This window comes from Molothrus ater, chromosome 23 (assembly GCF_012460135.2).
Source record: "Molothrus ater isolate BHLD 08-10-18 breed brown headed cowbird chromosome 23, BPBGC_Mater_1.1, whole genome shotgun sequence".
In the NCBI taxonomy this organism is placed as follows: Eukaryota; Metazoa; Chordata; class Aves; order Passeriformes; family Icteridae; genus Molothrus; species Molothrus ater.
Genome location: NC_050500.2, coordinates 2,253,874 through 2,268,446, shown reverse-complemented (window position 1 = coordinate 2,268,446; position 14,573 = coordinate 2,253,874). Strand labels below are relative to the sequence as shown.

Genomic DNA, 14,573 nt, shown 5'->3' with positions numbered 1-14,573 from the left:
GTGTTAATATGAAAATGAATTTTCTTAGTGTTCTCCAAGAGTGACAGAAGAAAGGTCAGGAAAACCCTACCTTGCACATGCCATAATCTGTTAATTTGATATGACCCTCTGCATCCAAGAGAACATTGTCCAGTTTTAAATCTCTGTAGATGATGCCTCTTTCATGTAGGAAGTTTAGAGCAATACAAATTTCAGCAGCATAAAACCTGAAATTAAAAAGGAGAAAGTTCATATTAGCATTAAGATAGTAAAAAAGCTGGTGCAATTTAAATATCTATCTTAAAACATCATTTTACAGCCAACTTTTATGTATCAGCAGCATAAAAAACTCAAGGTACATTTATTGATAAGGACACTGGCCTCTTATAAGACTATTCCCTATATAAAAGTGATATTTTCTTTTCTTTCTACTAATTAAAAAAATATTTATTCTTTATTCCACAGATTTTTATTCTGAAAATTCCACGTAGCAAGCCAAAATACGAAGCAATAAGGAGGAGTAAATTGGAATAACTGCTACACTGCTGAACTGCTGGCTCTCTAAAAATATTCAGGTTCTTCAAAACAATAAAATTTACATTTTTTCCCCAGGCAGGACACCCCAAACTTGAGAATCCAAGTGCATGAAGCAGCAGAGCAGAAGCAAAGCGTGCCTGGGGCAGGACCTACCTGGCGTGCTCCTCGGGGAGCTTCCTCTGGCGCTGCATGTGGAACATGAGGTCCCCCCCATTCACGTACTCTATGACCAGGAACAATCTGAAAGCACAGAGCACAGTTCATGCATTCCAAGGGAGCTCTCCAGAAATGCTGCTTTTGTTCTGCCCAGCTGAGCCATTTCCACTTCCACTCTTGATTCTGACTGCTAGATTTCTTACGGATACCCTTTAAGTCTATTTGCTTATAAAACTAGTTAAGAGGGGAAAAAAGAGCACTTCTTTGATGTATATTATGTAGCAACACTCCCTTTATTTAGGGGAAAGCTGGTTTTATTCTTCCCATCTGAGCTATTTTCACTTCCACTCTTGATTCAGACTTCCAGATTTCTTATAGATACAAAGCTATTTAAGAGGTGAAAAAAGAGCACTTATTTGATGTATATTATGTAGGAACACTCCCTTTATTTAAATGCTGCCACCTTTACCTGTATATATAAATTAATTATCATTAATAATTACATTAATATACAATTATATGGATTAAACAAGTGTGACACTGTACACAACACAGGCACCAGATGGAAGCTCTGGGCTCGTTTGTTCCTCTGGAAAATCAATGTTTGAAGCAGGCTGCTCCAAAGCAGGGACAGAGATCCAGGTGGAACTGGGCAGATAGAAGGATTCTGTTCCAGTCTGCAGGAAAGCTTCTGTCCTTGGGAAAATATGATCCAGGCAATGCTGCCAAGGTCAGAGAGAGCTCAGGATGGACCAGAGCTGCTGGGGCAGGCTGGGCTGGCCCAGAATTTCCTTGTACATTCTCATTTTCCATGAGCTGAAAGCTCATTTCCACACATGCACGCACTGGAAAACATTCCTTCTGGAGAACACGTGCTCCAGTCTCTCAGGTCACTCTAGCTGGTGATCTGAGTGTTCTTTAGAAAAGGATTCTTCATTTGAAACACTTCAAAAGTGTTAAAACTTAAACCAGGAAAATCTACTGGACAAAATCCAGCTGGCAGGGCTCTGAGTGGCCTCCCCACAAGAAGATAAATGCTAAACTGAAATTAAATAAGCAGCAAACAAAACACATAACAATGCCTTGAGTGTTTTATTGCAGCACTCCTGGCGTGCTTTGCTTCCAGCTTCCCTATCCTATTTAGAAGTCCCCCATGTTTTATCACCATTCAGAACTTGAAATTGCAAGTTCCTTGCCAAGTCATATTCAGGAGTGTCAGCAGTGGCAGGCCTTGCTGGGATTACAAGGATTTACTGAAACACCACCAGGTTTGCAGGATGGAGGTTCCAGGCTGTTGGAAAACACTTCTCTGGCAATTCTGGCAATCCAGGGCATAGATTTTATTACAATAATGGAATAGCATCACCGGTATCTGAAACAATGCAGCTACAAAACAGCTACACACAGCATCAATTAGCCTCACATTTAGCTACACATTTCTGTTAAAAACTTATTTAAAACTATATTCAACAGCAAGAACATTTTTTGCAGCTTTCCCCCCATCAGTACCCTTGTCACAACCTGTTCTATTACAACTCATTTTCTTTGGGCCACGTAACACAATCTGATGGTGATGAATTTATTCACTTGGAATCAGTTTTGTGCTTCCTGCTTGATGTAAATGAGGTCATAATTATGATTTTATAACATTACAGCTATAATCAAATTGTGAATTCATGACATTATGGTTATATCCATGGCAAATGGCTGAAGTTACCAACAAAAAATTAGAGTTTCACTGCAAGAAGCAGCTGGGCTGGAAAAGCAGGAATACTCATAAAGATAGAGCAGGAATACAGAAAGCTTTGATTATGTTCAGCTTGGGGTTTTTTTCCTCTTTCTGCTCCTCAGCTCTGTCAGTGGAGCTGCCAAAGAGGAATGCACGGGATCCTGCTGCTGGCTCAGCTTTTTCCTGGGTTTCAGTAGTTACAAGAAATCTTCTCAATCCCTCACCCTGCCTGACCACTTGAATTTTTATATCAGGTGCCCAATTCTACTTTGTGTTTGGTGAGAAAGCGTTGGGGAATGTTGGTTTAACTGAAGAGCCTTCCCCAGCAGTTTCTCAGTTGTTTATTTATTTCTCTAAATGTTTCTTTATTTTTTCTGACGAGTTTGTTTGGTCAAATCCTCACTCAGTGACCTCTGGAGATGATTCTTTATTTCTTTCTCCCTGCTTCCAAGCACTCCTTGGTCCATGTACCTTCAGAACACTGATCAGCTCCTTTAGCTCCTTCAGCCTCTGCTTTCCCTGCTCGGGAGAGTTCCTCTGCTCCATCAGGGAGGTGAAATTTTGGGGACTGAAGAGAAGGTGCAGTGCATGGCTTTGTATTTTAAAACTTGGCAATACACATTGCAAAAAACAGGGGATTATTCCTAAGGATGAATGGATAATCCATGAAAACTTGAAAACTTTGCACTCTACACTGCAAGTGAGTTGGATAAATGACAATTTTCTGATTATGACATATATGGCCATTATAAAAGTGTAACAGCAAGCAGGTGCCTGTGAAAACAAAGAATATCCCAAACCACATCCCAGTTCCCCAGGAACATACTCAGGCATGGACATGACATTTTTTGTTTTCTTCATATTCCAATTGCAAAATAAGCAGCAAATTATCCAATTTGGATTGTGCACAGAGGGACAAAGAATTAGCATTTCTGAGTTAAGAGTTAAATAAGCACTTTCTCAAAATCACACACTGCTCTGATATGTTCTAGAGGCTTTTAAGCCTCCTAGGTACCAAGAGCACTGTGCAGGCAGGGGTTTATATTATTACTAAAAGGTTTGTACTGGGCAGCCCAGCTCTCAGCTCTTTAGGAACTGCTGAGAACTGATCTGGCCTGCCCAGCAGCAGCTGCTGTCAAGTGTTGGGAAGCTCTGTGCTCCCCATTTCACAGGGCTGTGCTCAGGAAGGCAGGACAGCTCCTCCTCTTCCTCATTCCCCCCTCCCTTCAGCTCTGACCCACAACACCACTCTGAGCTACCCCCTAGAACTGACTTTGCTGCAGCACTGAATCCCTGACAACGCTGATATTTCCTTCCAAAAACTCCTGGCTGAGTGAAGGCAGTGGTTACACTTGCTTTGGGGGAAGCAGTTTAGCTGGCAGTGGTTACACTTGCTTTAGGGGAAGCAGTTTAGCACAATGACCAAGATTCTCAAGAGAAAAAGAAAAGAAAAAAAATAAAAGAATTTCAGATCTTTCTTACCGACTTGTTGTTTGAAAGCAGGAGTGCAAACCAACCAGGAATGGGTTACTGGATGCCTGCTCAAACACGTGTTTCTCTGTCTGTACCCAGTCAATATCCTGAAACAGAGTGACTGAACAGTCAGAAATCCTGCTGGGTGACCACTGTGGGTATTGCCAGAAAAACACCTGGGAACATCCCAGTGCTGCCTTACACACACTGGCATTGTTACATTGTCCTTCAGAAAGGCAAGGATCCCTTAAAATCTGGAGGAAATTACAAAACATTGTAATGCAGTTATACATTCAGAAGTTGTTTAACCATTTAAGGAAGGCCTGCACAAAATCCAAGCCATTGTTAATAAAGCACATCTGCAATATTTGATAAACTGCTCACACTGCTGCATGGAATAAATTCAGTTCTGAGATAAATGATCCCAAAGCTGCTGAAGCAGCTCATGCCAGTAACACAAATAATGTGAATCTCCAGTGTTTAAAAGGTTCAAGTGAACTGAACTTCATCTCCTCATCTGAAATTCAAATTTAATTCAATGAAACTACAAAACCTGCCCAGTTGGTCCAGCCAAAATCATTAAAAGCATCACAGATATCTTTAATCCTTCAACAGGAAGAAGTTCTGAATACCCAGTGCAAAACCACATCATAAAACCAGTTTGCATGATACTGGCACAGTGCTGCAAAACTCAGAGCTGTGATAACACAGCATTTGAGCTTTATTTCATAAAACCACACACAATTGAAACATCCCAGCCAGCTGGGTTTAGCAGCAGACATTCACCCTTCATGCAATGCACTGATCACCCTGCAAACACTCAGGACACTGCCAATACACCAGAATTGCAATTGTTCTAAAAATTCTCCTTTGCCCACAGATATTCCCAGCTTCCCAGCCAATCTGGAGACAAACACAAACCTGAAATGAGATTTTCCTGTCAGGGATGGGTGCTGACACTGAAGTCTCAGAGGAAACCAAGAACTGTCACCATGAAATTAAATAAACCTGTTAGGTTTTGTGTGTGGACCCTTGTGAAGACACATCACCTTGGAGGGGTAAACCTGAGTCCAGACCAAAATCCAATTTTGAATAAAGCACCAAATATGTCCACTTCTCCTTGGTTTAACTAAATGAGTTTCTCTTTAAGAGTCTTTAAATTAACTCTTCATTAGTGCACTTGGCATTAGGATTGTGCCAGTGCTTTATAACAAAACTAAGCTTAGCAAACCTGAACAGAAGCCCAGATATTTGATTTCCCTCCATCTCCCTTCTCTCCAGCAGCCATACCCTGAAAGCACCAGCTAATTTAAACATGCTGGTACTTGCTGTGTAATTGATTTTCTTTCTTTGTGGAACACTTCAAAGGTGAAATTTCCATTACTTGCAATATCTCATGCACTCACAGAATTCACTGAATTTCCTATCAATTCCCAGAATTTCATTATGCAGCCTATCTTAGAGAAAAGGAAAACCAATTAGCTCTATCTTCTATGTAATTATGAGAGCCACAATTCCAGCAAGTCTTTTCTCATCTACCTCTGCTTCCCAAACAGCTGCACAACTCATTAAACAGGACTTGGCTTTGGCTGCCACCTTCTTGGAAAAACACATGTTAAAAAGGAAACCTGTAAATAAACCATGCAACAGCCTCATCTTGCTTCACAAAAAGGAAACATCAAATAAATAAGAGCCAAAGGATTTTAGGAGAACTAAGCCCAGCCTCTGGAATAATGACAGAGATGACAGAGCAACTGACTGAAACTACCAACACAAAGAGCACTTAAAATAGGGTTTGATGCTTTTTGCACAAACAGCCTACTTCCAAAAAAGTGTGTGAGGGGAAAAAGATAAAAAAAAACCCAAAACCTTTCCCTTTTTAATTTTTCCCCTAAACTCATGCTTTTGAGATTTTGTATTAAAAAAAAAATCTGAAGGATTTTGAAAATAATGGAGAAATGCAGCAGATTTCTGTGGCAGACAAAAACCACAGGGATCTCAAATGGCAGTAGGATAATTTCTGAACTCATGGAAGAAATATTTCAGAATACTGAGTCACTTGCACATTGGCTCTGCCAGCATGAGTGTAAGAACAAAGTTTCAGCTCCTTTACTGACACACAGACAATGCTTTTGCCTTGGAATACACATTTAAAAACACATTTCTTTCAAAATTAAATGCACAAAATCCAGCCCATTTATCTCATCACTTATAGATTAGCACATCCAGGTTGGACTGTTTAATACAGGATTTCTACCAGGACTATTAGTAATTGTTACTTGTTATTAAAATAAGGGACATTTCTGTCAGATTGGTGCTTCAAAAGTCAGAGAAACTTCTCTGCCAGAGAGGTCTGAAACATGAGCTTCTTGTTCAGCTGAATGGTTTTTGTTAAAGCATAGTAAGTTTTTATAGTATGTAAAAGAATGCAATTAACACAGATTTTACCTCATCATCATGGACCAGCTCTTTTTTCACCACTTTCATAGCATAGATCTGATCATTCTTTTTCAACCGAACCAGAAGAACTTTGGCGTAACTTCCACGGCCAATAACTCGGATTAAATCAAAGTCCTGGAGTCCAAGCCCCTGAGAAATCTTAATTCCATCCATTCCATCAATGACTGGTTTGAGATCCTGTATAAAAAGAAACAGATGCTAGAAACTGAAGACATCTCCATAGCAAGTAACTATTAGGGCTGAGAGATCTTTAAGCACTGGACAGAATTTGCTGACTCTGCTTGGCACTGGCACCCAGGGCTGGATGCTGATTGGAACACATTTGTTTAGAAATGTTGGGTTTGCTCTTACTAAAAGTTACTGGTTTTTCCAAGGCAGTTGTTCATCCAACTAATCATTTTCATATTCCCTGCTAGAAAGCAGAAGGCAGTGCCTTGAGAAATGAGGTTTAACCAAATTCCTGAGCCTCAGGCCATGCACATTGTATCCTTTGTACAAAGTGAGGAGCATTATTCATATTCTGACAGATACAGCACAAATTAATGAAGGCTATCTAAAAATAAGATTAATAAGGAAACACTAACTGGCTAATGAATATATCTGTCTGTGTTCAGCTCACTATAATTTTAATGAAAATTAAGATTTCTAACAGGTTCCTGGGAACACACAGAAGCAATTCTCAGTTTCTCAAGTCTGAGAATTTGCAGGAAATATTCCACTATGAAGAATGTTATTTTTAAATTCATTATTTAAGAAAGAGAATTTTTATCACCTTGGCTATTTGCTGGAATGAGATGTGAAAACATGGGACTGAAGATGGAGCAGCTGAACTGGATGAATGCAGCAGGTACTTGGACTTTCAGGTTTTACCAATCTACCCAAGGCTTTGACACACTTCTGTGGCCTATTTTTATCTGACCTCACACTACTGTACTTGCAGACAGATCAGCATTCTGCAGAACTGTGGAAAGTGTTTATATAAAGAATCTTGATCTAGGATTGACAGCTATTAGAAGAGATTGCTCTAAGCTCAAAGATTCTAGACAAAGCTCCCAGAACACCAACTCCTTTCTGTAGGATACCTTCAATCATTTCAGAACAGCTCAAAGGCAAGGTGGGCAATCAGAGCAGTGCCATGCAGGACAGCTGAGCAAACAGCACCTCCCAAATTTCAACACAAACCTGAGCACTGACCACAGCCTAAGTGAGCAATTAAAATTCTCTGATGTGCTTTTAATTTCTACCCTTCCATTTCTGAATTTGAGATAAAAATCTGCAGCTACATGACTGAAAATAAGGCAGTCAGTCAGCCAGGAGCAGGAGCTACTCAAGTGTGAAAGGAATGGGAGTGACAAGCATTGTAGTGGAGGCAAAGGAAAAAGGTGCAGCCTCGCTCGGAGGGGAACAGCAGAGCAACCCCAGTGTTGGGCAGAGTGCATCCCATTTATTTTAAACATGCCAGAAGCATTCTTAAAAGAAATGTCTTTAAGCCCTTTAGAATTGAAGCATATTCAGATTTTTCAGACTGCTCTAAAGGAATAACATTGTTGATGTGCAGAGATTGAGTCAGAGCCTCTCCAAAAGACCTGAAAGAAGAGTTGAAGTGTAGGTTATTCTACTTGTGTTTCCACAGGAGCTGTGTAGAAATGTTTGGGTATTATTTATATGAACCCTCTCAGAGCTGGGTGGTTAATGGGTCACCAGACTGAACCAAGTTCCACAGGAACAGCCTGAGGGTGACAAAGGGTGAGCATCCATTAGGGACAGCAGACAAGGCAATGGCAAAGCCACCGTTTGTTGTAAGGGCCATAAAAGTCAAACCCTCTGCTAAATCACTGTTATTCCAACAAATGGAAGTGAGAAAACAGAAATGCTAAAAGGTATCTTGGATCATGAATGGAATGACAACAGCTTAACACAGAAGAAATCTGAAAAAAATCCAATAAAAATGCTTTAAAAAAAAAATCATCAACATTCAGAAAAAAAACAAAACCCAGACTTTTGAAAAGGGGAGCAGAAAGCCCAGAACAAATAATCAGCTATTTTATAAAAAGTAGAAAGATTAGGTTGGACTTGATGATCTCAAAGGTCTTTTCCATCCTAATTCATTCTGTGATTTGGAATATACATAAATGCAAATTGCAAAAATATTTTAAGAACATACCTCAGAGTCATCTTTAATGGTGTCATGTTTTCGGTTTGAAGGAATGTAGGGAACTGGAAAAGAAATCAAAGTTATAAAAGTTATAAAAGCCTTTACTGAAGTAGTTTGAAAATCAATAAACTGAAAGATATTTAGTAGCTTATGGCCAGGTTGCTTTAAACATTACTGGACCATATTGATAATTTTATTGACCAGGTTGCTTTAAACATTACTGGACCATATTGACCAATTGACCATATTTTTCCACTTTTGTAAACAGGAATAGGAAAAAATGAGGGCAAGAGGGGTTCTAAAGTAAGAAAGCACTCACTTCCATCAGTGTCCTCTGAAGGGAGATCAGCCTCATCGTTTTTGTCATCTAAGCGAGGTTCCTGGGAAGGCATGACCGAATCCTGCCAAACACAGGCACACAAACAAACCCCTGGGCATGCAGCCCTGGGACTGCCCTGCCTGAACCTTCAGGAGACCCTGCCCTCTCCCACCAGGAAAACTGGGTTTTGGAGTCTACATGTCCAAAGATGAACATTTTGTAATGCATGGTAAAGCCAGCCTACCAAAACCTCAGTGCTGCATTAGCCAATCCCTGCAGCTGCAACGGGTGCTTGGCTGTCTTCTAAAAATAAGAGTGGGGGATTTTACAGCAAAGTTCAACATTTTATTCTACTTAAAGACCTCTGAGTGTTTGACATGGACCTACAACCAAGTAAACACTTCAGCATGATGTTACACCATTTAGAGCATTGGCATATTCCTTTCCTGCTTAATAAAAACGTGAATTGCTGCTCATTATGCATAAATTAGTGAAGACCACAGTAAAAGATATTTTATATTGCATTTGGACCCTGGGCTCATCCCCAAGACAAGCAGGACTATTCCAGGAAGTACAGCAGCATGAAGAAAGTAATTGGCAAAGAATTGGTAATGTCAAGGCAAGTCACATACAATACCAGCAAAGAAAATTACTGGTTTAAGTTTTAAGTCACAAATATGACACAACCACCAGTGAAATACTGGGGATGAATACAAGAAAGGGCTAAAATTGAGATACACAGATGTTTCGATGTTTTGATATTTAAAGCCCAGGAAAGACACCAGCACTGAGAACAGTACTGGAGAAACTGAGGTGGCAGGAACAGGAAAGCAATAAACTCTTCTGAAAAGAGAAGTGCAGAAATTATATATAGAAATATATTAGCACATCCAGGCTGGAATGTTTAATACATGATTTCTACCAAGACTATTAGTTCTATAGTAGAAATATATCATATATAGAAATGAAGAACTAAGGCACTATATATATTATATATAGTAGTACCTATATAATATATATATTATATATAGTGCCTTAGTTCTTAAAGCCTTCCCACAGGCTACAAGGAATAACTTCTGAGCTTGTCAGTGTCTAATGGAGAAGTCAAATTCAAGCTTGAGCACGCTCAAGTCACATCACAAGCTTTCTTTCTCACTTTGTCTGCTCACAATCCAAAGGCTTGTCCTCCACAGAAACTGCAACCCAAATACTCCCAGGTGTAACAAACCCACAGCCAGGCCCACACTGCATTATTCACATCTACCCAGAGCAGCAGAGGCCAGAGAGGCACCCTGAGCCCTGGCCAGAGCACACACTCACCATATGCCTTTTGCAGGTCAGTGGGACAAGGATGTGACAGCGTTTATGGACCAGCAGCTTGCAGTTGATGCACTTGTAGCCTTGCCTTGCGATGCCCCATATCCTTTCACTGCACTGGCCACAGTACGCTCTCTGCAAGGCACAACGCTCACCATCAGTGCAGGGAATCCCTGCTGCCAAGAGCAGCTCTAGCAGCAAGAGTCCAGCCCAGCCACCTACCAGATGTTCAGGAGTAATTTTAGAATGTCCAGAATCATAATAATAGCTGAAGGTTACACTTCACACCCAGAATTCAGCTAAATGCGGTTCTTTTTACATAAATAACTCGAGCATATGGAACACATTACAGTGTGACATTAGCAAATCATTTGTTAGAGAATAAGTCTATTTAGAATCTCAGGTTTTGACAGAGATCACCCAAACAAAACTGCTACAAGTTTGTACTACACAATTATGCATAAGAAGCACCCGAGCTGATTGTGTTGGAGCACACAGGCACAAAATGTTAAGCAGACAATGTATAAAAAGTGTTTTACATCTACACCTATACATTTTAACAGTGGTAGAAACTTTGCATAATTAAACCCATTAATCATGCCTGATATCAAGCTTCTGTGTTGCACTGAGCATCAAAAACCTGTGGTGTTTTTACATATGAAAGAAAAGAGCATGTGAGTTAAACCAAAATGAGGGTAAATGAAGAAGCCAGACATCCTGGTGCTGACTTTAGCAGGAGAGGTTTTTAAATCATTGTATGGTTGCTATGGTCACTTTATCCACTCTACCCAAAGCACCAAACAACAATCTGAGATCCTTGCACACCAAGGAGTCACCCAGACCCAGTATCAGTATAAAATTATTGTTGTATTTTGGCAGCTGTGGAAAACAAGACTTAATTCCATCCCCCTCATCTGTGCAGCCAGTCCTCCTCCATCAGGAGAAACTCAAACTGCACTGCCCAGAGGAAAGAAAAACAACCCCAAAACTGCCTGATGAGAGGAAGCCTGGGACATCTATTGCCACCTCTTCCAAAATTCCTGGCCCACCAGACTTCCTTCAGTGTCCTTTTATAGGTTTTGCAGCAGTAGTATTAAGACTAAATAAAACTTGTCAAGCCCTGGAAGTAGGGGCAGGTCCCAAATTCCACCAGGAATTCAGGTAACCCTTTCATACCTCTCACATGCAGTCAAAACCATATCAGAGAATTGACCTTTATGTTATGTTCAACAAGATTAAAACACAAATTTTTGCATGTGTTCATTTATCTGAATGATCTGAAAAAGTTGCAAAAGGTTACTCTGAAACAGGAAAAAATCCTTAAGGCAATACTCCAGCCTTAAAAATTCCATCAACACTGAAATTTGGTATTGAATTCAGTAATGCAGACATGACCATAATTTCTCATAAATTTATCAATTTTAATGTCACATTTTACAGTTTATGCCAATCTGCTTACTAACTTCAGCTGGATGTGATTTGTGTTCTGGCTCTGTATGATGTCACTTGCATGCAGGTATAAAAGCAGTCTTGTTTAGGATTGTGACATCCTAATGAGGTATCAAAATCTCTGTGTAGAGTCACTATTTGCCTCATTGCAAATTAAACACCACTATCTATAACATTAAGGATTATTAATGTGGCACTACGAATTCATAGTGTTTCAAAGGAAATATGTTGTTATTATGTAGCAAATAAACATTAAAAATATACTTTCATACTATACATTGTTATATTCCTGTAATACATTAATACAAATCCATGTGATAATTCATATATATATATGATATTTTTAACATATTTAGTGATAAAATGCTGAGTTTTAAGGGGCTTTTCCTTCTTTCAGAGCATTTTTGGGATGGGAAATTTTAGAAAAAAATTCTTACTTCAATTATTAGAAAAAATGTCCCTGCTGAATGAAAGAGTTACCTCTTCTGAGTGCACTGAGTTTTGTGTGGAATTCCCCCAAGTACATTTATATATATGCTGCAATACTTAGGCATAATGGGATAAGTGAAGGAGGTGTCTCAGCCTTAAAGCCACATTCACTTGCTTATGTGGATTAAATCAGGCTCTCCAAATGCAGCTGTATTTCAGCTCAATAAAAAAATCTTTTTCAAATTCTTGGATTGTGTAGTACCCCAGATACTAAACAGTTAAAGCTCACATCAGCAGCTGTAACTTTTATGGATGGCAAAGTGTTCTGAAGGTAAAAGATTTTGCTAACAAGCCCCCAAAATCACAGAAGTGGAGAGAGGAGAAGCTGCTCCAAGGATGTATCAGCTTAAACAGTCACAAACACGGCATTTTAGACTTTAAAAAGAAATAATTTCCAGCAATCCTCTATTAACTCAAATTCAAACACTGCCAAGTTTTGCCTGCTTGTTCCGACTCGAATAACACCGCAGAGCCCGAAATGTCACATCAACGAGCATCCTGCTTTTCCTTTCTTTCCAACACTCCAACACAGAAACAGCACAGACTGAGGCAAACAATGAGCACAGAACATGAGCAAACCCCAACGTTTCACGCAACAGTACTCACTCTGTTAAAACGTTTGGCCTGAAACAAATGCCCATTGACTCGGTACAGCTTCCTCCATCTTCGGGCTCCCCGGCGGTAGATGGATTCTAGGGAAGAAACCAGAAAGGTGTAAAGCAGCAGCATGGCAGCCCAGCAGCACCACACACAGCAGGGGAAGCAAGTTGTGACTCAGAACAATCTTGCTTTCCTAAATATCAACGCACAGCCACAATCCCTGGGGATTTGGATTTTTTAAGGCGGCCGTGAGTGACGGCCGGGGCAGGATGTGCTTTCACCGCTGCCTCTCCCTTCCCTCCAGCCCTGGCTGTCTCCCTCACATGACCATAATCCCGTTACAGCTCCTGCTCTGCCTCAGGTGAGAGGGACAGAGCTGTTAAAGGAGCAGCTCCTCGGGGAAATGGCGCTGCTGCTCTGCCCTGGCACCTTCCATGGCCAGGCACAGAGGATGGCTGGTACTGACAGCGTGAGTGTTTGGTACTGATAGCACCTCACACATGCAGCATTCAACATGCTCGAAGTCTGCAGACTTACAGCATTTGACTTCATTTTTACCTTGACAGAAAATATTTCCTTTGTTCAGGCAGGTCAAGTGCAGGTCTATGATTATTTTTAATATATTCCAAATGATTTGTTACATTTCATCTGTTTAAGCCAAACCCAGCACCTACTGCAAGTTACTTTTGTTGTGGCTGTTTAAATGCAGATGAGCAGCTCCTGTGTGAATGGCTCATTAGAGAGTTTGATATTTAATATTAAGTGTTGTGCCAAGGGGTCCCTTTTAGAGCTGCTCAAAGCTGTAGGGGTGACACAGCCAAGCCCTGCACACCACCAGGGTCAGCAGCTTCCCACAGCTGGTGCAGGTGGGTTCTGTGAGGTACAGACTAAATCAGTCTGACAGACTTGATTCAGAATTGATACTTTGTCAGAATGAAGCAGACTGTACATTTATAATCCTCAGGAATTAATGCAAAAGCATCTTAGATTTTCATCTTTAATGTTACTTTCAAGTTTCAAACATTCACACTTCATCAAAGATGAAGACTCTTTTTAAATAGAAAAACACAGAGATATTTTCTGTGTCAAATGATAATGCAAGTAGTAAAAAGTTTCTTTGTCAAGAAATTATTTTAACATTATATTGAGCAAGCCAAAACTCACAGGCTACTGACAGCAATGTGTGAACACTGGCTGCAATTCTGGGTCTGATTTTAGATCCTCTATTTTTGTCCTTCCAAAGGAAGCATTGAAGTTTCTGTGATTCCACATATCTACAGTGCCAAATCCCCAAACATTCATACCTACTCTATTTGCATGTGCAAATGTTTACTGTGCAAGCATTTGAAACAGATACTGCACTATTAAACTAATTGTTAACAATTTGGAGAAAGAAAACCAAGCAGCTTCTCAAAGCAGCTTAAAGACTGCACACCCAAAGTGGCAAAGAGACAGCCACTGGAACAGAGATGGACACTGGGTATGGCCATTTAGCTCCACTCTTCAAAACCTGCCAAATATCAACTTTAAAGCAAACTTTTCTCAAGTGCAAAGAAAATTAAAATGACAACCTAGCAAAATGACTCCAAGGTTTTTAACTAAAATATGCTCAAACACAAACACCGATGGAACCCTTCCACCATTTCTAGGGTGACTTTTTACCAAGAGGAAAAATCTCCACGAGGATTTTTTTTTCCAAAAGAGTTCATTAATTCATTAGACAAAGCACCATATGGAGGCAATGTAATACATCTGTGATCTGAACATTAGCTTATCACTGACATGGGGAATATTAAGTGAATGATAAGTTAACAAGCAGCTTGTGCTGATGAAGTCTGTAAATAGAGGAGCAAGTCACCTCCCTAATTAATGATAAATATTAAATCAAAGGCAGGGGTTTATATCATCTG

At 40.0% G+C, this 14,573-nt stretch overlaps 1 protein-coding gene across 2 annotated transcripts in view; it reads right to left on the bottom strand.

The window, feature by feature from the left end:
* PRKCZ (protein kinase C zeta) overlaps window positions 1–14,573 on the bottom strand; it is a 41,902-nt gene that overhangs the window by 9,503 nt on the left and 17,826 nt on the right. For both annotated transcript variants that reach the window (XM_036396197.2, XM_036396198.2), the window contains 8 exons: window positions 12,670–12,755; window positions 10,129–10,260; window positions 8,809–8,890; window positions 8,499–8,551; window positions 6,323–6,511; window positions 3,884–3,981; window positions 670–756; window positions 71–206 (listed from right to left, as the gene is read on the bottom strand). In XM_036396197.2, the coding sequence (XP_036252090.1) occupies window positions 71–206; window positions 670–756; window positions 3,884–3,981; window positions 6,323–6,511; window positions 8,499–8,551; window positions 8,809–8,890; window positions 10,129–10,260; window positions 12,670–12,755 (863 nt within the window). The remainder of the gene's footprint in view (window positions 1–70; window positions 207–669; window positions 757–3,883; window positions 3,982–6,322; window positions 6,512–8,498; window positions 8,552–8,808; window positions 8,891–10,128; window positions 10,261–12,669; window positions 12,756–14,573) is intronic.